At 37.8% G+C, this 22758-nt stretch overlaps 1 protein-coding gene across 11 annotated transcripts; it reads left to right on the top strand.

Annotated features, from left to right (window-relative positions):
* The first annotated feature begins 245 nt into the window (after positions 1–245).
* LOC113057259 (zinc finger protein 318) lies at positions 246–19122 on the top strand. Of its 11 annotated transcripts, XR_003277796.1 has the most exons (14): positions 246–621; positions 1915–2018; positions 6779–7430; positions 9501–10788; positions 11388–11485; positions 11776–11875; positions 11953–12245; positions 14544–14738; positions 14845–14932; positions 15798–15916; positions 16027–18414; positions 18530–18621; positions 18713–18734; positions 18840–19122. XR_003277796.1 is itself a non-coding variant. In XM_026224518.1 (12 exons), the coding sequence occupies exons 1-11, from the start codon at positions 451–453 to the stop codon at positions 18397–18399; spliced, it is 5481 nt and encodes a 1826-aa protein (XP_026080303.1). In that variant the 5' UTR covers positions 246–450; the 3' UTR covers positions 18400–18414; positions 18530–19122. The 11 variants fall into 11 exon arrangements, 2 of the variants coding, with proteins under 2 accessions (XP_026080303.1, XP_026080302.1); XR_003277795.1 differs by having other exon boundaries at positions 18713–19122; XR_003277793.1 differs by having other exon boundaries at positions 18710–19122.
* Positions 19123–22758: the final 3636 nt, after the last annotated feature.

Genomic DNA, 22758 nt, shown 5'->3' with positions numbered 1-22758 from the left:
GTTCACAACAGGCCCGAGAATGTGTTCAGTGGTTTTCAGCGCTTTACTTTTTCATGACAGTCAATATTTTCCATTCATATCTGCAACGTTCAAGTTAGTGTAACTGACAAAAAATTGCTGCATTTACAATTCCTAATCTTACAGTTATATTCACTGTTTAGCATAGAAATAGTGCTTTCGATTTACTGTACAGGAGACACGGTAAAACAAATCGACGCTGTTTCACTGCGTTCGATTGGCTGTTCTTGGCGTGACGTCATGTCCGGTGAATGCGGGCCAATGGCGGCACAGGAAGCGAGCGCCGACAGAGTCGTTTGTGTGTTATGAATACGCTTTCATTCATATTGAATTTTTGGGATTCGTAGTTACCTGTTGCTGGGATAATCGCAATTCTGCACCCAGGATAATAACGACTCGACACCGACTCAGGAACAGCGGCTACGCGTCATCATGTACCGCTGTTCTAGGCCGCACAGAGGCGGCTATCATCCCCCGCCGTCGCGTGGCTTCGGCTCTCGTCCTGGACCAGGCCCTCCCTCGGACCCTTACCGACGGCCGTCCCCGCGGAGGAGGTACTCACCAGCCGATGAATACCGAGGAGGGAGACCGCGAGGATACGGGGTATGACGCAAACAAAAACACCGCATTACACGGCTACATGCATGCAGCGATTCAATAACACACTGTGGTACACACTCATTACAAGTGCAAGTGGTTTTACCGTCGGACTTATATTACGGTAATACCGCGTTATTCTTTGGATTACCACGTAAATACCATTCCACGTGAAAATGGTATTAAAGTACTATGCATTCTCTTCTCATTCCAGTAACGTTACCTACTTGTTGCAATGTTATGTACTCTAATAAAAATAAATGCCTTGGTCTTACACCAATTTACCAGTAAAAAGTTTTTGAAGTTGAACAGCAAGATTTTTAAGAATTCTCTTCTGCTCACCAACATTAAAAAAGGGTTAAAAAATAACAAAAGCAGTAATTTGTGAAATATGTTTACTATTTAAAATAACTGCTTTCTATTTTCTGTAATTTATTCCTGCGATTTCAAAGCTGAATTTTAGCATAATTTCTCCTGTCACATGATCTTTCAGATATTCTGATTTGCTGCTCAAAAAAAAAAAAAAAAATTATTGTCATTGTTGAAAATGGCCAAGTATATATATATATATATATATATATATATATATATATATATATATATATATATATATATATATATATATATATATATATATATATATATTTTTTTTTTTTAGGTTTCTTTGATTAATAGAAATTTCAGAAATACAAATATTTCTAACATGTATGTCTTTATCATCACTTTTGATCAATAAAAGTATACATTTCTGTAATTTCATAGTTTAAGAATATATAATTGTTTAAATATAGTGACTCCAAGTGTTTTAATAGAATAGTGTATAATACTACAAAAGCTTTTCATTTCAGAAAAATGCTGATCTTTGTATTTTTCTATTCATCAAAGAATCCTGAAAATATTACTCAACTGTTTTAAATATTAATGATAATAATAATAATAATTAAACAATTATTGACATGCAAATCTGCATATTAGAATGATTTCTGAAGAATCATGTTACACTGAAGTCTAGAGTAATTTGCTGAAAATTCAGTTTTGTCATTACAGGAATAAATTACATGTTAAATTAGGCCTATATTCAAATAGAATCAAGTTATTTTAAATGGTAAACATGTTTTACAATATTACTGCTTTGGCTGTATTTTGGATCAAAAAATGCAGGATTGGTGAGCAGAAGAGAATTATATTTAAAACATTAAAAAAAATCTTACTGTCCAAAGACCTTTGACTGGTAGTGTACTTCTTGTAGATTGTATAGTTCCATGTATGAGTTAGTTATGTACCCATTTTCCTTAACAGAGCTATAGCCCATCACCTCCTCGTAGTGGGATCCCTGTTGATCACAGTCTGGTCATAACAGTGGGCAACGAGCTGACCCATCCAAGTGAAGCACCCTATGTCCGGTAAGAGTTTCAGTCTAGTGTTATAACAATATATTTACTCTTAAGATTGGAATACACTGTGACGCTGTAAAACATGGACCGATTTACAAAATCAATGCTGAAATGTAAAACTGACTAGGTATTACTACCAGACTTTCAGGTCTTTCTGAACACACAATGCATACAGTTACATGCATCTTGTTCCTTGGAGATGCATGATAAATGAAAAAAATATGTTCTGTAATAGTTTTAAAATATCAAATATGTTTGTTATCCTACAAATGGATGGAATCATTGTCTGAAGGTGTAAAATTGGGAATTGGGAGTCCATCATGTGTATTTTTTTTTTTCACAAAAAATATAGTCAAGTCACCTTTATTTATATAGAACTTTAAACAAAAAAGGTTGCATCAAAGCAAAACATTCATTAGGAAAACAGTGTGTCACTAAAGCAAAATGACAGTTAAAGGCAGTTTATCATTGAATTCAGTGATGTCATCATCTCAGTTGAGTTTAAATAGTATCTGTGCAATCATTTCATATCGCTGTAAATGAAGTGACCCCAACTAAGCAAGCCAGAGGCGACAGCGGCTGGAGGTAAAAACCTTGGGAGAAACCAGGCTCAGTTGGGGGGCAGTTCTCCTCTGACCAGAAGAAGCCAGCAGTGTAACTCCAGGCTGCAGCAAAGTCAGATTGTGCAGAAGAATCATCTGTTTCCTGTGGTCTTGTCCTGGTGGTCATCTGAGACAAGGTCTTTACAGGGGATCTGTATCTGGGGCTTTAGTTGTCCTGGTCTACACAATATCGCGTTCATTATTGAAGGCGATTCATCTGGGAGAATGAACGTGATATTGCATAGCTTGTCAGTGATCTACGGCTCTGTCTATTAAGTGCCGCTCCACTTGAAAGCAGGTGATGACGATTTAGTGCTAATCACGGAACCAGATTTACTGACTAAATGTGCATGATTATATTGTTAGATATATCGCCCAGCCCTAGCGCCAAATACGAAAAGGATCTGCCACCTGCAGTTGATTTTGATATACTAGGTATTATCAAATTGCCTGAGTTTTGAGAACGCAGTAGACATGGAGGATTACAATATAATGAGCTCATTCAAATATTGAGTTGCTAAACCATTCAGGGCTTTATAAGTAATAAGCAGGATTTTAAAATCTATACGATGTTTGATAGGGAGCCAGTGCAGTATTGACAGGACCGGGCTAATATGGTCATCATACTTCCTGGTTCTAGTAAGAACTCTAGCATTTTGGACTAACTGGAGATTGTTTACCAAGCGTGCAGAACAACCACCCAATAAAGCATTACAATAATCTAACAATTGAGGTCATAATTGCATGGATTAACTTTTCTGCATTTGATATTGAGAGCATAGGGCATATGCAAATGAATTTTGTGGTCATTTGTGTCAAACGTAGCACTAAGATCCAATGGCACTAATAGAGAGATACAACCACGAGACATGATTTGTAACTCTAAGGAGAGCAGTCTCCTTTACTATGATATGGTCTAAATCCTGATTGGAAATCCTCACATATACCATTTTTCTCTAAGAAGGAATATAATTGTGAGGATACCACCTTTTCTAGAATCTTGGAAAGAAAAGGAAGATTCGAGATCGGTTTATAAATAACTAATTCTTTGGGGTCAAGTTTTTTTTTTTTTTTAAGAGAGGCTTAATAACAGCCAGTTTGAAGGTTTTGGGGACATATCCTAATGACAATGAGGAATTAATAATAGTCAGAAGAGGATCTATGACTTCTGGAAGCACCTCTTTTAGGAGCTTAGATGGTTTAGGGTCTAACATGTTGTTGGTTTAGATGATTTAACAAGTTTATACAATTCTTCCTCTCCTATAGTAGAGAATGAGTGGAACTGTTCCTGGTGGGGTCTATAGTGCACTGTCTGATGTGATACTGTGGCTGACGGCTGAATGGTTACAATTTTATCTCCTAATAGTATTGATTTTAGAAGTAAAGTAGTTCATAAAGTCATTACTGGTGTGATGTTGGGTAATGTAAACACTTGTTGATGCTTTATTTTCGTTAATTTAGCCACTTTATCGAATAAATACCTGGGATAGTGTTTGTTTTCTTCTAAAGGAGCCGAAAAGTAATCTGATCTAGCAGGTTTTTTTGTACGATAGGTTACTTTCCCTGCCACGACTGTAAATAAAAAGGCCTTAATAAGTCCATTGTGAGAATCAGGCTGATGGTGGTAAGTGTGACCACTCTTTTGATTAAGAAAAAAAAAGTCTTATTTATATTTCACCTCATATTTATCAGATTTATGTTGGCTATCAGTGCCCTACTCTCTAGGTATTGGGGTCACCATTGGGAATCAGTGGATAGAAAAGCCCAAGACTGAGGGTGTAAAACAATGTTAAAACAAACTTAATTGAGAAACAACTAGACCTACTTATATTTTAATGCCTGCCTCCAAACAGTGAACATAATCTTAATTTAGTTAATAGTAGTTCTTGCTTAAAAGATTTGTTCTAGCTCTAATTCAAAATCAAAAGATTGGCAGTATTCTCTGATGGAGCATGCTTCATTCCTGGGATGAGTGTTTTTTTTATTTTTATTATTATTATTACATAATACCATAACACTTGAAGCTATCAAGTGAAATTATTAGGGGTGTAACGGTTCACAAAATTCACGGTTCGGTTCGGTTCAATACACTGATGTCACGGTTCGGTTCGGTATGGTTCGGTACGTTTTAGATACAGCAAAAAGAAAAAATTGGCAGATAAATTTCCTTGATTTTTTTAAAAATGTTTTATTTATTAAAACTAACAAAGTATGTGTTTTTTTTACATTGAACAATGATGGAGCTATTCTTTACCCATCTTCTATGGTGTTTTCTTAGCAGCATACTGTATAAAACAAAAATAGCTCCTTATAAATTTTTTTTTAAAAATTAAATGTAATATTGTTGTAGTGGTTATGAACAAATACAAAGATGTAACTCTTTTTATATGGAACTCTATAACTCTTTATATTTAGTGTGTTTTTACTCAATTGGTTCTCTATTTGGGCTTATGTTTTTTGGAACAAAGCAGGAATTACGGTCTGTCTGAAATGGGCTCGTGAAGGAATATTGTAATGGGGCTCAATTACATTAAGCATGTTCTTAAAACCTGCGTTTTCCACTACAGAGTAAGGTCTCATATCCGCGGCTATAACGTAAATGCACCATTCGCTGCGGTGATGTCCGTATACGGAGCCCGGGACGTCACCTGTAGGAGAAAAAAAAGCAATCCGTGGCGACGGTTTTGCAATCCGTCCCCTCAGTTTATAAACCGTACTCACGAATTCATAAACTGTTCACTCGATTTAACAAATCGTGCCCACGGATTAACAAACCGTGCCCACGAATTTCCAATCCGTGCACTTAGATTTTGTAAACCGTACCCTCGGTTTTTGAATCCGTACCCACGAATTCATAATCCGTGCGCACGCTTTCGCAATCCGTTCCCTCGGATTTGTAAACCGTACTCACGGATTCATGCAGCAAACTCCTACGTGTTAACATACAGTTTTATTGAATATTATTATGTGGAATAGGTTTACAGCAAAGTGTCTTAAGTGATTCTCTATCAAGTGTAGTACGAGGTGGAATACAAAGATTTAATAAGAAAGATGCGCATTAAAATCTTGTTCAATTGCTGATAATCTATAATAGCACTTGATTATTATTGTGCAATAAACCTGGCATTGTGACTGACTCTGGAGTAATTTTTTCCTCTTTTGTAAGTTATTTTGGATAAAAGATTCTTATGCATAACCTGTTTAATAATATATAATAATGATACAAATAAAAATAAAGTTATTTTTTATAATTTTAATTTGTAGGCTAAATAAATGAGTACAAGACAGTAAAAATATTTGTCATAAAATAATTTGTGAATTGCTTTATTTTTAAATAACCTTTGGACAGTTTTGGAAATGCTTGTGTACAATTCTTTCTTAACATGAAGACTTATTTTTGTGATTTTATTATACTAAGCTCCACCCACCTCACCCCACCTGCCGGAGTTAGATGCATGTTTCACTGTTAAGTGTAAAATGCGTGTCAGTTTTCAAATCCGAGGGAACGGATTGCGAAAGCGTGCGCACGGATTATGAATTCGTGGGTACGGATTCAAAAACCGAGGGTACGGTTTACACAATCTAAACGCACGGACTGGGAATTCGTGGGCACGGTTTGTTAATCCTGGGTACGATTTGTTAAACCGAGTGAACAGTTTATTAATTCATGAGCACGGTTTATAAACTGAGGGGACGGATTGCAAAACCGTCGCCACGGATTGATGTTTTTTCTCTCCTACAGGTGACGTGCGGGGCTCCGTACCGAGCCTTCAGCGCGTACTGAGTGAGCGAGCGCCTGACTGAGTAGCCTAACATAAACATATAAGTTGGTGTTTTTTTTTCTTCGGGGGTGTCAGGGGCATTGCCTGTTACGTCGTTTGGGTTATTGGGCTACCTTGTTGAACGCATAACATTATATTTCACACACCTTTTTTATTTTCCAAATTTAATTAATTAGTCCAACGAACCGTTCGGTACATAATGCGTACCGCGTACCGAACCGAAAGCCTCGTACCGAACGGTTCAATACGAATACGCGTATCGTTACACCCCTAGAAATTATGGAGAGATTTTAAGCTGGACTTGAGCCCATAGACACACTAGATATGCAACTTTTTGTCCTTGTCCTTCAGTTGTGATTTATGACTTGATAATTTATTTTGACAGAGATTATGCTGCTGGGGAATCACAGTATAAGAAGCCCCATTACTCTCCACGGAGGTCGAGCTATGATGGACACAGTGATAGAGGTTCGAGGAGGCGCAGTGTTAGTCGGGGCAGGAGCAGGGGGCGGAGCCGCAGTCCTGGCTATGGACGCAGCAAAAGTCGCCCGCGCAGCCGCAGCAGGAGTCGGAGCTACAGTCGGGGCAGGAGTCCTGAAAGGGCAAAGAGCCGAGCGCGTAGCAAGAGCAGAACCCGTGGGAGGAGCTACAGTAGAAGTCGAAGCAGAAGTGGAAGTCGCAGTCGCAGACAGAGTAGGGCCAGGAGCAGGGCAAGGAGCAAGAGCCGGCCACGGAGTCGCAGTCGCGAAAGGAGCCGTAGCAGGGGGAGAAGCCGAGGACGGAGTCACGCTAGGAGCTGGAGCCGAAGCCCCAGTCGTAGTGGTAGCAGTAGCAGCAGCAGCTCCAGTAGGAGTCGCGACAGCAGCGTCAACCAGAGAGTCAAATCAGGTGAATCTAGGGTTGCGGAGGAGGACTTTTCTGAGCTGGAGAAGGCCAGACGACGTAAAGAAATCCAGGATATGCTTGTACAGCCTGCAAAGTCCATTTTGAAGAAAAGAATGGATTCTTCCGAGACTGATTCTCCCATGCTAGCACAGGTAACCACCTCTCATTATGTTTTGGGAAAGTAAATTCAAAAGCTGATAATATTTATTCTTCTCAACTTAAGACACTTAAAGGGGTCATCGGATGCCCGTTTTCCATAAGTTGATTCAATTTCTCAATGGTAATGTAAAACAACACCCATTTTACCTTGTCAAAAACAGATCTGTTCACAGCGACCAGTTTCGGGGCATGTTTCTTTAAATGCTAATGAGCTTTGCTAACCCCGCCCCTCTCTTCAATGGGGTGATGAGGTGTTCTCTAAACTGTTAACTTTAGCTGCATTTGTCATTGATAACTAGCAACATTATTAGGAAAGGTGATATTCAAAGATTCATAAAAAAAAAATTCTGGCCGGTTTTTGCTTAAAATACGCAATCGGCAAGTGTGCGTTTTCCGGAAGTGTGCTCGGGTGCACAGACTACATTGTAATCGTTCGCTATGTCATTTGTGTGGAAGTATTTCGAAATCTGTGCGCAGGACACAGGCAGCCGATCAGTACAGGAAGTGCAGAGCTACATATCTGAGGCACAGATAGCAGGAAGCGATCATCCGTTGGTTTACTGGCGCACAAATAAGAGTCCCTTTCCTGCGCACTGAAGCTGCGCGAGCGTTTACTGTATGGGTCCGCGCCCTGAACACGCGTGGACCGTGAAGAGATGTTCAGATCAACTTCTCATGTGTTGGATTAGAAACGAAACGGACTAAACTGTGACAAAACTGAAATGTTTTTTTTTTTTTATTAGAACTTGCATACACGTTTGAAAAGCCAGAAATAAACGTCAGTTCTGCATTAGGATGATTATTATTTTACCTTAAAATTACATAGACTTTATTTGATTTAAAAATCAACTGCTGTAGCACACTGACAAAAAGTGTTTCATTCATCCAATTAAAACATTTTAGGGTAATGATTCACATCTATATTTTTCATTGGCTCAAGTAAAAAAATATAGATGTGAATCATTACCCTAATTTTTTTTTTTTTTATTGGATGAAAAAAAAAACACTTTGCATCTTTGTTTTACTTGCACAAACATTATTTGATTTTTAACATTTTGGAAAATGTATTTATATAGCATACTTTTATTTAGTCTCACTGGTAAAGACCTTTTTTTAATTTAAAACCAAATTTAAAAACTAAAATACTGAATGCTAAATTAAGAAACATCTTATTGAATGTGTGTTGATTGTGTTGTTTGGACTGTAGAACTATGCAGTTGTTGCCTTTAATTTCACATGGTTAAAGTTAATCTTTTAATTTAAGGCCAGTTTAATGTAGTTTCAACCCAATTCAAAAACAAAAGCTAAATGCTGATGTCTGTACCATCTATGTATTGAATGAAGGCTACTTATTGTGCAGTTACTGCTGTTAATTTCAGATGGTTACAGTTATTGTTTTCAATAGCCAAAAGCAAGTTTGGCCTATTAAATACCAAATATCTTGTTTATGCACACTTTCCTTCTTTCTTGTTTGTTGCTTAAAAGATAAAAAAAAAAAAATATCGGAAATCGGTATCGGAATCGGCCAGTTTGTTTGTAAAAAATCGGTATCAGAATCGGCCATGAAAAATCATGATCGGTGCATCCCTAGTTTCAAGCGAGGTTGCCACTTACTTTGAACCCTGTCCCTGGCTTACAAGCTGATAGCGCTGCGAGCTGGTGCAGCACTGTTTAATACATGCAATTCGTGCATGTGTTAGAAAACAATCCTCTGCAGTTTATTTACTAAACCTTTGAGGCCATTTTGGAGTTCCACACTACCGATGTGTTTGCTGCGTTAGTGCAAGCCTCTTTTTAATCATGTCACGTCATGGTTCAGTACAATTTAGTCGGGGGAATAATTTAGCTTCCCGAACATTCGGTGCATCCCTAGTTTTTAGTTGGCCTACAGAGCTGAGAAAGTCATTCCATTGACTTTCATTCATTCCTGTGCAACATGCTTATTTTGCCTCTTCGAAGTCTAGTGTCACCACTGCTTAAGCTGATATTTAATTGGCTTTATTGTTTAGAAAGTAAAGAATGATGCTAGTGTCCCTAATGCACATTTAATCAATGTATTTCAGAATAGTGATTCCCCTCGAGGAAATCCAGATGGTGGTCTTTCACATGAGGCTGAACAGCTTCTCTGTGCACTGTCCAAAACCATGGATCCAGACTTGTTAGCATCCATGCTGAGTAAAAGCTCTGATAGTGGTGTTCTCGAAGAGCTGATTAATAAGATCCAACCAGCCAGTGAGGGTGGAAGTGACCTGCTTCTCCCTCACGAGAAGGGAAGACAGGAGAGATCGGACCTTACACAGTTCCTTGGAATGATAGCCCAGGTTGCCCAGCCACAGAATTTAAAAAAGAGTCATCCAGATATTGAAGATGAGGAGAAGTTCCTCTATGGGGACGAAGAAGAAGAGGGCAATGAAGTGACACCAACAAATTCCAACTTTCCAGGTACAAGTTACCCACAGTCTTGTAATATGCAGATAAGAGAACCTTACACATTTGGCAGTCCTGCAGACAATTTGATGATCCATTCACATAGAGACAGTCGGCAGGCAGACAGGCATCATCCTTCAGCCACACCTGAGGTACTTGCTAAGGAAGGACCTAATGACTTCCCACCTGGCGTTGGGCCACAGGATGTAACGGTGAGGAAGGAGGTAGAGGAATATGAGAAGATACAAGACTTGCTGAAAACAATTGGCTTGGACTTGGGTGTGGCTGAGATAAGCAAGATGGCCGCTAGGACACAAGCGCGTGTGCACGGTAACACTTCTGTGAAGACACCACCAACTCGTCGGCATTCAGATAAAAAGCACCGGAGCCATAGCAGGAGTTCCAGCAGCAGTAGCAGCAGGAGCTCCAGTCGCAGTCGGAGTAGCAGCCGAAGTAGAAGCAGAAGTCATCGAAGCCAAAGTGGCAGTTTAGGCCACACTTCAAGTCGCAGCAAGAAAAAGCCAGTTTCCCCGGAAAAAACCTCTCCACTCCCACATAATCAGAACAAGAAAGAGGCTAAACCTGCCATTGCTCAACCAGAAAGCAGCTGGCCTACGACGCCCACTGTGGGTCCCGGGTCTCAGACGTATGCCTCCCAACCCAGCCTCCTGACACATCCCATGCCCCGATACCCTGGGCCACCTCCACATGGGGCAATGCCATCTGACTATCCACCACGAGGTTATGATCCCTATGGCAATTATGTTCCATATATGCCTCCGGGATGGCCGATGTACCCACCCCCAGGTATGCCGGTACCTCCTCCCAGTCCAGTGGATCCCTACAGCCACCCTAACATTGAGCGACCCTTTCTTAAAGTCATCAAACCTTTTCCGAATGAGAGTAAAGGCGATGATCAGAAAGGTTAGTGAACTTTTAAGATATATTATTCATAAAGAAGAATAGGTTCAAGAAAAAAGTATTTTGGCATTATGTATTTAACCTTATGTTGGTGCAGTTGATCAAAGTAGAAATCTTTGTTCTGTTCTGTATAGTGAGAGTTCATGGTGACCATGTCCGAAAAGCTCCTCGAAGAATTACCAAAGATTGTAAACTCATCATAAAGCAGTCTGTATAACTTCCTCTATGCTATGGTTCAGATTTACTTAATAAAAAATGCAATTGGAATGCCTTTTGCAATTTCAGAAAAAATAGACATTGCACAAATTAAAGAACAGATAATTTCCGTAATAAATGAAATCTACCAAGAGCAGTGCAAGTTCACAAACAAGCAGATTAAATTATAAAAAATGTAGCTTCCTTGAGCTTCACAGACATGGTCCCAATGAATAATGCAGAAAAAAAAAGCTATGCAAAGATTGTTTAAAATCCTTTTGTGTTCCATGGAAGAATGTAATCATGGTTTCAGAATGAAAAGACTGAGTAAATACTAATAGATTTTTTTGGGTTATTTATACTTTGCTCATCACAGTTTACCAACATGATTTGATTTATCCTTTCAGCACCCCCTAAATCAGAATCTGTGGCCTCTAAAATGATCACCAGTGGCATTCAGAGGAAAGAAATGGAAGATAAGAATACTGCTAGCCAAAAACAAAAGGTAACTGCAAGAGATTTGATGGGTCATCTAAAAATTGTTGTTTCAGCTACCAAGCAAAAGCTTTGTATAAAAATTGTATTTGTAGAGTTGAGAATCAAAAACTGGTTCTTGTTGCATTTTTTTTTTTTTCAACATCTTGAACATTTACAGTCTTTACAATTTTCTTTTGTACATTTCGGGGGGAAATAAGGAAGTGGAATCAGAAGCACAATTGTTAAATTCATCAGGATTGCCATTCCTTTGTTTTTGCCGATGAAGAAATTTAAGGCCCAAATTAAATTCTGTCTCAGGTCATGGAAGAGCTTGCAAAGCTAAAAAAGGAGAAAGAAGTGCGACACAAGAGGAAAGAAAACCTCTTGAGGGATGTGGAGACATTGAGAAAGCAGCAAGGTATTGCCCTCTTAGTGTTTTCTTTATAAATATGCAAGGGTTCACTGTATTATAAAGTGATTGATTTGTTCCTTTAGGGGAGCTTCTTCGAAAGAAGCGAAGAGAGAAGGATGGACACAAGGACCCTGTCCTCATCGAGCTCGGTCAGCTCCAAGAAGATGCAATGGCCCAAATCTCTAAATTACGTGCTGAACAGAGAGAGGCAGATCAAAAATATGAAGAGCTGAGCAAAGTGGCTCTTATTCTTGGTATAGACTACAAAGTCTCGAAGATCTCTGGGGACTATGTGCAGCAGCCCCTTCAGAGTAAGAAGGAGTCAGCCAGAAGCCCAGAGAAATCAGGGGCCAAAACCAGCACCTCATGCAATAAGGTAGAGTTGCTAATTCTGTTACAGGAAAGGTACTTGTGCTTGATTGGCTTTTTCATTGTTCAGAATTACTGCCACTTTTTCTAGTGGCATTTAAATCTTCACTGTGATTCATCAAAATATTGAAATAACTTACATTAATAATTTTTAAATAGTTTTTTTTTCTCAGTAAACCCCCCCCCCCACCAAAAGAAAAGAAAATCAAATACATATTTAAAACAATCTTCACTCTCATGAGAGTCATTTCAGCTAATTCAGTAGACTATTTTATTTTACAAAGAGGGTCATCGTCAAATTGTAATTGGTTCTCTTGAAACATTATTGGTTACTATTTTTACACCTTTGATCGAATCAGGGCATCTTAGTAACTGTGAGCAACATAATGCTATATTTTGATTAATAAGATCAATATTCCTGTAGTTCAGTTTAATCATGCTGCATGCCATTGCAGATCTGTGGAAGGATCCTAAGGAGTAACATCTACAAAAAAAAACATACACTGCAGGAGTTACTTTTAGAGAGTATTAGAATATGCTTGCCGTTGGTTCTGGCACTTAAATGCTTCCTTTGAGATGAAACAGAATAACATGCTGCTTTTTTCTGGATTAAATCATCTTTTGTGGCTCTTTCAGCTAGGAATAAAATCCACACAGACCAGAATGCAGCATTTTGAGTATAGTACATTTGTAGAGTTGTAAGCCACCTGAGGCACTTTGTGTACTCCTGGTGGTGTCACAGTGCACCACAGTTTGAAAACAACTTAGTTCAAAGTGACTTATAGAAGGATAAAATGTAAATTGGGGCCACAAATTAAAGGGTTAGTTACCTAGAGAATTAAAATTTGTCCGTCTTCTACTTGCCCTCGAAGCATCCCAGGTTTATTTGACTTTCTTCATTCAGAATAATCCAATCAAAGTTATATTAAATATTGTCCTTGCTCTTTGAAACCTTTCAGTGGGGGTAGCACAGGTGTTTGTTGTCAACAGAAGTGAAATAAAGTGCACACATCTATAATAAAACATACCCCAAACGGCTCCGGGTGATGAATAAAGGCCCCCTGTAACGAATCCACGCGTTATTGTAATATTAATATCCAGAAAAATGTCATAAGATTTTGAAATAAGCTAAGAGGAGACTGGTTTTCTTTTGCTAAAGTAAGGAAACGTTGCTCCTTCATTTCCCAGAGGTGAGTGCACGTCACATATCTTCCGTATCCCACAGTCAGCAGAAGTGAGAAAAAAAAAGTGTTTATTACATTTGAAATCTGGATATTTATCTTACAAATCTCATGGATTGGTTACAGAGGGCCTTCATTAATCCACCAGAGCCGTGGGAAGGATATTTTATTACATATGCGTACACTTTATTTCATGTCTTCTGAGCTGTTGACAACAAACACCCGCTTACCCCCATTGAAAGGCTTGGAAGAGCAAGGGCAATATTTAATATAACTCTGATTGGATTATTCTGAAAGAGGAAAGTCACATACACCTAGGATGCTTCGAGGGTGAGTAGAAGATGGATGAATTTTCATTCTCGGGTGAACTAACCCTTTAAGAATTTGTGGCCCCAATATATTTATTGGTTGTCCCTATTTACTAATTTGTTCTCTTGTTTTATTTAAGTCGTGGCCATAATTTACTAATTTGTTTCCATGTAAATCATGGCTACGATTAACTAAACTGGAAGTTTGTAATTCTTATACAGGACATCAGCAACTTCTGTTTTATTATAATAGCATTCTAGCGTAAAAGCGTAGAATTGTTTCATCATAATTGTTTTATGTTTGCACATAACAAAGTATAAACTAGTCTCTAAATTCTTTATTATTGGCATCACAATTGGCATTGATTTTAAGGGATCTATATATATATATATGTATATATGTTACATTTATTACTTTAGTTTAAAAAAACAAAACAATCGAAAGATATTCGCTGCCAAAGTTTTTTGATATCTTGAAATGTCTTATGAGTAAGATTTTATTGTAATGGCGCTCAATGATTTTATAGATGATTTTTATGTATATGAAATAAAAGCCATTCTCATTTTAAAACCATTAGTTTTATAGAAGTCAAATAATTCAGGTATTAAACCCATGGGTAACTTCTCCCCGACTGGAAAACAGATGGCCTATTTTGAAAAGGTAAGTCGTCTTTGACAATCTTTAATGATTGGCAATAGGATTGTTTTTTTTAAAAGCTTTTTTTTCATTCAACTAAAAATAGATACCTCTTTAGTATTTAATTCAGCTTGCTTATTCGCTTTTACTTATGTATTTTTTGTACTGCCTAAATCTAGGTAGCCTCCTCAAAATCAAGAGCATCTCCTGAAAAACCCAAGTCGTCTCCTCCCTCGAGCGGCCATTCCCTGGACACTGCTGCCGAGCAGTTCGAGTACTATGACGCAGGAAACCACTGGTGTAAAAACTGCAATGTTACCAGTGGTTCAATGTTCGATTATTTCATGCATTTGCACAGCAAAACCCATAGGAAGGTATGTGTAAAATATATATGAAATCCCAAATTGTTTTGGTTTATGAATGCTGCGTTTATTTCTGCCAATCATATCTCTGCTTCAATCAGCAATTGTTGTTCTCTAGACTCTAGATCCTTATGACAGACCTTGGGCAAAATCAGAGAGTGAAAAGAAACCCCCTGCTGGAAAGAGGACCTCAAAGCCAGCCAAAGGTAAACCACATCTTTATGAAATGTGATTGCTAATCAGAAAATACATTCATTTTGTTTAAGCTAAAGCAATTAATTTTGTTTTAACACATGCACCTTTTAAGGATTTGGAATAATTAAATGGAATGTTAATTGCAGTGTTCTAAACCATGCTTTTCTTGCAGTTCTTCGTTTTTGGTAGAGATTCAATGATTGCAGTTTTCTTGGCCGATTTCGATTTCAGTTTTTTTTGAAGTGTGGCCTGCCGATACCGATTTTTGCCGATTCTGTTTTTCTATCTAAGAAATACATTTGACAGCATATACAAACTAATTATTATTATTATTATTTTTTTTTTACATCAAATAAATTATTAACCATTCCAATTACCCCAATCTGGAATAAGTTACAGATTTTCTCACTTAACTCTCAAAATAAAGTGCTCTGTGACTAGAAAGAGGAAGAAATAATTAAAGGGATACTCCACCCCAAAATGTAATTTTTGTCATTAATCTCTTACCCTCATGTCGTTCCAAACCCATAAAAGCTTTGTTCGTCTTGCATACTTTTCAATTAGTTCAGTAATTAATACAGAATTTTTACCATTTAAATAAAATTTGTATTAACAAACTATATCTTCCCACTGCTGAGGAAACAGAAGCTGCATCCAAAATGGTATTAGATGCATTTAATGAGACCGTTTGATGAAGATGAGGTGCCATAATTGCATTTACACTGCAGAATTTCAAATGCATAAATTATTTTTATAAGATTACATTTTTTACATATTTTTTGAGCGTACAATTTTTTTTTTTAAGTTACCAGCCATCAAAACCTTTACACATTACTGGTAAATGTATTTAATTTTGTGCTGTATTCTTTAATTTAGGCTCTGAGTTCTTGATCCCTGTAAGGGGATTCTTCTGCCAGTTATGTGAAGAGTTTTTTGGTGATCCCATTTGTGCTGAGGCCCATGTCACCTGCCATGCTCACAATGAGAAATACAAGGTAAATATCACACAATATTCATTATAAATGTAAGTTAATAAAAAATTATACATTTACTTATAATTTGTTTTGACCAGATGTAATCGTCTCATGTGCATTCATTTTAACAGGCAAAAATGTATGAAAATCCCCTCTATGAACAAAGGAGGAACCTGGACCGTCAGGCTGGATTGGAGAGCCAGAAGAGTTCAGATCACAAACGAAAACGTGAAGACGACGAACAGGATGATATGAAGAAATCCAAACACAAGAAAGGAAAAATGTCAAACAATAAAGTGGAAACAAAACCACAGTACAGCAAGGAAGAGGCTTATAAAAATATCAAAGAGAGCGAGAATAAACTCAAGGAGAAATACAAGAAAGAGGACATGGATAAACAGAAATACAAGGAGGATGATGAAAGAGTTGAAATAAAAAAGGAAGAGGATGAAAGACCTAGGTACAAAAAAGATGATGATGAGCGGAACCGCTTCAGAAAAGAAGAGGAATACACGTATAGGTACAAAAAGGAGGAAGGGGAGAGATCCAGGTATGAAGAGGACAGATTTAGAAACCGAGACGATGATGATGAACACTATCGATATAGAGAAGAGGATGACCGATATCGATTTAGAAAGGAAGATGACAAAGGCAGATATAGTAGAGAAGAGGAGAAGCCCAAGTATGGCAGAGAAGATGATAAGAAGTACAAATACACTCAGGAGGTCGAAGAGAAGAAGTCAAAATACAAAGATGAAGACTGGGGGAAGTGGCCAAAATCAAAGTGGGACGAGGACCAAGACAGTAACGGAAAATATGAAAAAAAGGAAGACAAAACTCCGCACCAAAAGGGCAAGGCTGGTTATTCCAAAGATGACAAGGAGAGCACGGGCAAGTTGATTGCTAAAAATGGCAAATCAGAATCAGAGAAACCCAGCGAGCCTCCTAAAATATTTTGTGGCCCAAGTCCCGCCCTGCTTGCTAAACTTCGCAAGAAGAACGAGGAAGCTACTGCTCGGCCTGGCTTTGGAAAGTTTGGTCTGAAAAAGACACAGAAGACCGCACTAGAGAAAGAGGCTGAGAGGATGGCGGCACAATTCTTAAAGGAAGATGAAGAGGGTGTGCCTTCTGAAATGGCAGAAAACAAGGACGCTGAGCTAGATCCTTTTTCCAAGTCTATAGCTGCTGCAAAATCCATTGCTATCAAATTGACAGGAAAGGCTTTACTGCCCCCCTCAGGTCCATGGCTAGCATACAATGAGAGTAAAACTAATCCTAATTTACCTCCTCCCTCATCTCCCATGGTTATTAGGAAGTCTTACACAGCTGTGCAAAATAAACCAACACCATTTGCTAACAAATCTCCTGCGCCTATAATAGGAACTCAGAAGAGCCCAACATTGTCAGCAGACCTCATCTCGAAGGCATTTAGTGGAGAAGAGGTGCAATTAAAACAAACAAAGGATACACCTGCAAACCCTGTAGATATCTTCAGCATATCTGAACCGGTTCCGTCTCCCACTGCTGCGCCAAAAATGGTAAATTCCAGCCAGATGAAACCTGTTACTCCCAGTCAAAGTGTTTTTACTCTCAAGTCTGATGTGGCTGCTCCGGGAGTGCCTGAGGAGGAGCAGAACCTCACCGTAATCCTTCGTCCTCCTCCTCAGCTTTCTTCTAATGCCAGAGACCCACCCCCTAAAACTGTAAAGCCAAAGACAACTCTTGCAGCAGGAAAAGCACAAGATTTGTTTGACATTTTCTACAGTGGCAGTGCAGCAGCTAAAACCTCTATCGGTGGCAGTGTTGGTGATAAATATATCTCTGGATTAGCTCCTCAAGACATTGGCTCAACCTGCAGAGCGTCCAGCAATAAAGACAAAAATGTTAGTGATATGAGCCAGAGCAAAGAACCTCTCAAGGATGATGACTCGAAAGTTCCCCTGAGAGAAGAACCTTTCAAGAACGCAGAGTTGGGAGTTGCCCAGAAAGAACTCCCTAAGAATGAGGACTCGACAGTTACTCTGAGAGAAAAACCTCTCAAGAATGAAGAGTCAGTAGTTGCCCAAAAAGAACCCCCCAAGAATGAGGTCTCAAGTCCTGCCCAGAGAGAGGATTTCCCCAAGAACGAAGACTCTGAGGTTGTCCAGACAGAAAAAATCCCTACGAATGAGGAGTCAAATATTGCCCAGAGAGAGGAATTTCCTAAGAACAAGGACTTAGATTTTGAAAAAGCCTTTGAGGATGCCATCTTAAAACCTGACCTTCCAAATGAAGATAATGCAAAAGAGGAACATTTTGATGATCAACAAGCTCTCAAATCTATTGAAATATCTGTGGGTGATATAACTGTAATGGAAGTAAATAGTCAAGACACAATGCATACCAATAATGAAGAGGAAAACCCTCTGGAATCTGAGGAACCCATGTCATTCTCTCCTCTTCCTGGTTCTTTCACTGAGCAACTGAACTTGGACACATTTGAATTCAATTTTGAGACTTTGTAAAGGACCTTCAAAAGAGTAGGTTTAGGGATGTACATGATGCCTCAGAATGTAAATAAGTGATTTTGAAGTATTCTTTGTATTTGCTTTACCCAGTTAGAATGTTTCATGTCTATTCTTAACCTTTTGGCAGGTTATGCCAGTGAAAACGTGGACTGAAAAGCATTCATTCTGAAGTGGGTGCTGGGGAAGGAATCCCTCTAAGAAAATGAGAACTTTCATCAAGTAATGAACCCTTAGTATATGTAAAAGTTTTGCTATCTTGTCAAATGCACCTGGTGTTGAGCTACTTGTTTCCTTATTTTGTTTCCAGCAGAAACCATTCCTTTTTCCCAAAGGTAATGTAAAACATATAATGAATACGATGTGTATTAAACATTTAAGTCTTTAAAGGCATTTGCTCTGTTCGTTCCATTTAAATAAATGAAGATATTTTAATGCAGGAGCCAGAAAGATCCAGGCTCAGAGAAGAGAAATGGTGTGGAGTTCATGCTTCAAGGACATATGCGTTCACAACTCTGGCCAGAAAATGTGATGCTTGGCCTCTGTAGTTTTTTCTTTTACACTGTACTCTGTATTGGTGTCTTTTCTTTCCTGTTTCAGTTTTTTTAAGTAGTAATGTTGTGTTCTAATGTTCACATTGCTACCATGCTACTTTAGCATCTACAGATAGTTGGTGTAATTGCACATGTTCTGTGCTAGCTCAAATAAATCACAGTAACCCTGTTTTTGCCTCTTACTGATAATCTTATTACTGCTGGTATTAGACTTTTTTAATGTTTTGCACACATTGGACCTCCATTCATAAAACAGGTGCATTTTTTGTGTAAATCATTCATAAAACTTTTCTTTTAGGTACTTGGCCACACTGAGTGAAGCGGTTTGCGTAAGCATGGTTTTAATGAACGTTATATACAAGTTCATTATGTTGGTGTTTCATGAATGAGGCACACTGCAGGGTGTATTTATTTGCTTTGTAAATCAAATATGATTGCAAGTAAAATTGCTAGTTTTATTACAAATTAAAAACGAATATGAGATTACTGAACTTGTATTACTAGTATTTGTAATTGTGCATTATACACAAGTAGTTTTTATATACAGTGCCACTTGTAAGTTTGTGAACCTCTTGCAGAATACAGTATGTGAAAAGTAATTTTAACAAAATAAGAAAGATCATACAAAATGCATGTTATGTTTTTTAAGTACTGTCCTGAGCAAAATATTTTACTTAAGTTTAAATTTAGTCCATAAGACTAAAAATTATTAAAATAACCCCATTAAAAATAATACTTCATACTGTGTGGTTACCTGGATGATCCGTTCTGAACGGTTAAACTGAGCACTGTCCTGCAGGAATCTTCAGTTTTCCATCTTTTGTATATTTTAACCCTTTCTAGCAGTGACTTTATGATTTTTGAGATCCATCTTTTCACACTGAGGACAATTGAGGGACTCAAACACAACTATTAAAAAAGGTTCAAACATTCTCTGATCCTCATAAAGGAAATCCGATGCATTAAGAGCCAGGGGGTGAAAACTTTTTGAATTTGAAGATCAAGGTAAATTTTACTTAATTTGTTTTCCAGGAAACATGCAAGTACGTTATCTTCTGTTGCAGCACTAAATGGAAAAAAGTTATATTCTTCATCTTCATCCTGTTCGAAAGTTTTCACCCCCGGCTCTTAAAGGGGTCATATGATGTTGCTAAAAAGAACATTGTGTTTATGCGGTTTATGCCCCACCTTGCTGAAAACTCATTCTGAAAACAGAGATGTACTCTGATTGGCCAACTATTCAGTGCGTTGTGATTGGCTGAGTACCTCAAACATGTGACAGAAATGTTACACCCCTTACCATACTATGATGACGTGTCCCCAGTAAACCAGTAAAACCGATTATAAACAAGACATTTGCTGCAATCATTGGGGACATAATTACTGATTATAATGATTTATACTGTCTTTTTACGCATTGCGTTGTGTATCGCGCTGCGTAAACAAAATCACATCTGTATTTGTGATCAGAGAAATGACAAAACAACAAGCTCTACACTGCTCAAAACTTGCGCATGAATTATCAGTGGCTAATCCTTTATATATGTAAATGTACTTACAGGCTGTGAGTGAGAAGTATGAGAAATATTCACATCTGAATATTTGGGTTGAACTGTTCTGGAACAATGTTGTAAATACAACTTAACCACTGATTTCTAGTTTTGTCCTCTTTTGGAAGACCAAACAAATTAGTTTCGCTTTCACAACGAAACCCACAGCGTCTCCACGTCATAGCGACAACAACAATACTACAGCATGAATCAAAGTCACGTCTTCTTTCTTTGCATAAACACTTTGGCAGCGTTATGCAAATATTCCGTAGAGATGTGGGGGCAATGTTACAACGAGCCGTTTTAGGAGACTGTGGTTGACACTTAACTTTTATAAAGAATATCTCTTTGAATTTGAGACGACTTTTTAGTCTTTGCAACTTTACAGATCTTCTTTATGCACCAAGAGCTTGTAGACCTCTAAAGAGAAAGGAAAAATCACATCATATGACCCCTTGCATCATGTTTCCTTCTGGAGCATCAGTGATGTTTGAACCTTTTTTTAATAGTTGTGTTTGAGTCCCTCAGTTGCCCTGAGTGTGAAAAGAGGGATCTCAAAATCATACATTCACTGCTGGAAAGTGTTCAAATATGCAGAAGATGCGATAAAACTGAAGAATCCGCAGGACATGGAGGATTTTTCTGAAGAACTTTTGAATGGGGTTATGTGAATAATTGTAGATTTTTTTTTTTTTTTGTCTTGTGCACTAAATGTAAGCATCTTTTATGTAAAATATCTTACTCAGGACTGTACTAAATAAAAAGAAATAACATGCATTTTGTATGATCTCTCACATTTTCACGGATTCTGCAATGTGTTCACAAACTTTCACAAAAAAGTGGTATGCATGAATCCTGATAAGAGACTAAACCATAAGACTAATGTATTAAGAAATTCTGCAGTTTAGGCATTTGCTGGAGATATTGTTGATTGGTTTATACTGTTTTAATGATGGTAATGTTACAGCTGACATCCGCATCCAGTGAGGAACTAAAAAACATCAGCCAAAATGAAGCTGCTGCTTACCACAAAGGGTAAGTGTTTCTGCCTTGAATGGTTTTGATCATTTATTTTGAATTAATCAATATAATTCATGTACAATGGAAGGACTCATACTAGGCATAGTTGATCCCAACATGAAAGTTATTTTACACACCATCATGTGCAATATCCAATCACTAACTTTCTTATGTGGGATACAAAATAAGATATTTTGAAAAATGTCTCCCTTTTTCTTCGTACAATTAAAGTCAATGGACATTATGTCTTATTTTGTGTTTAGAAGAATTTACAGTCATACAGATTTGAAAAGACAACATTAATGTTATTTAATTTTCATTTTGGTCGTGAACTATACTTTAGCATCATATTTATTCTCTAGTGAATTTGTTAATTTAAAATAGTAATATATGAAATCGAAAGTTATTAACAGGTAAATACAAATAATAAAATCTAAATCTTTTGTTCTTCAAATAAATGCTTGTGAATGCAATCATGTTTCTGGTCTCTCTCTTTTTTTTTTTTTTTTGGTCGTTTGAATTCAAATCAAAATGAAATTTGAAATTATTTTGAGAAAAATGTACCAATAGATGGCAGTAGATGCTTCTGTAGGGACGTTTTTTATGATGAAATCTAGATAATATACCAAATATACAATATAGATTTTATATATGTATTACGAATATTGTGTTTAAATATGAACAGATGAGATACGTGGTTAAGAAAATAAAAGATAACAAGGATCGTGTGTGTAACTAGTTCTGAGCCAAAGAGTGTAAAAAGACACATTTGATGAATTTTAACCATGTTGTAAGAAAGCCACAGTGGAACAGTCCTCTATGAAGCTATGCAAGGGATTTTAATGACTATCCTAAACAATAATAGCCTGAATGAATATGGTACAATCGCTTTGATGACAAAATTATTTTAAAGCTGGACCTCAAATGCATCAATATTCACAATTAAATCTATGTAAAGGCTCCCGCTCTTTTGCGTTAGATACAAACCAAAACCTCCGGATGCCTCTATCCTGACATGTTGACAGTCAATGTCTCCCTCCCACAATCAATTCCTCTTGAGACAATCTGCACCTCCACGAGAGACAGATAAGCCGTCAACAACAGCTGTAGCCCCTTCCTCGTCGCAGCCAGGACCCCGTTTGGAAAACTCAAGACCGTCTGGTTCGAAAAGCAGCCAATAGAAAAATTCCGCTGTGCTGTTGCTATCTAGTCTCCAGCCTTGCTGACCAATCAGA

This window comes from Carassius auratus, chromosome 38 (genome assembly GCF_003368295.1).
Source record: "Carassius auratus strain Wakin chromosome 38, ASM336829v1, whole genome shotgun sequence".
NCBI lineage: Eukaryota > Metazoa > Chordata > Actinopteri > Cypriniformes > Cyprinidae > Carassius > Carassius auratus.
The sequence above is the reverse complement of the archived record's forward strand: the minus strand, read 5'-3'. Positions and strand labels throughout refer to the sequence as shown.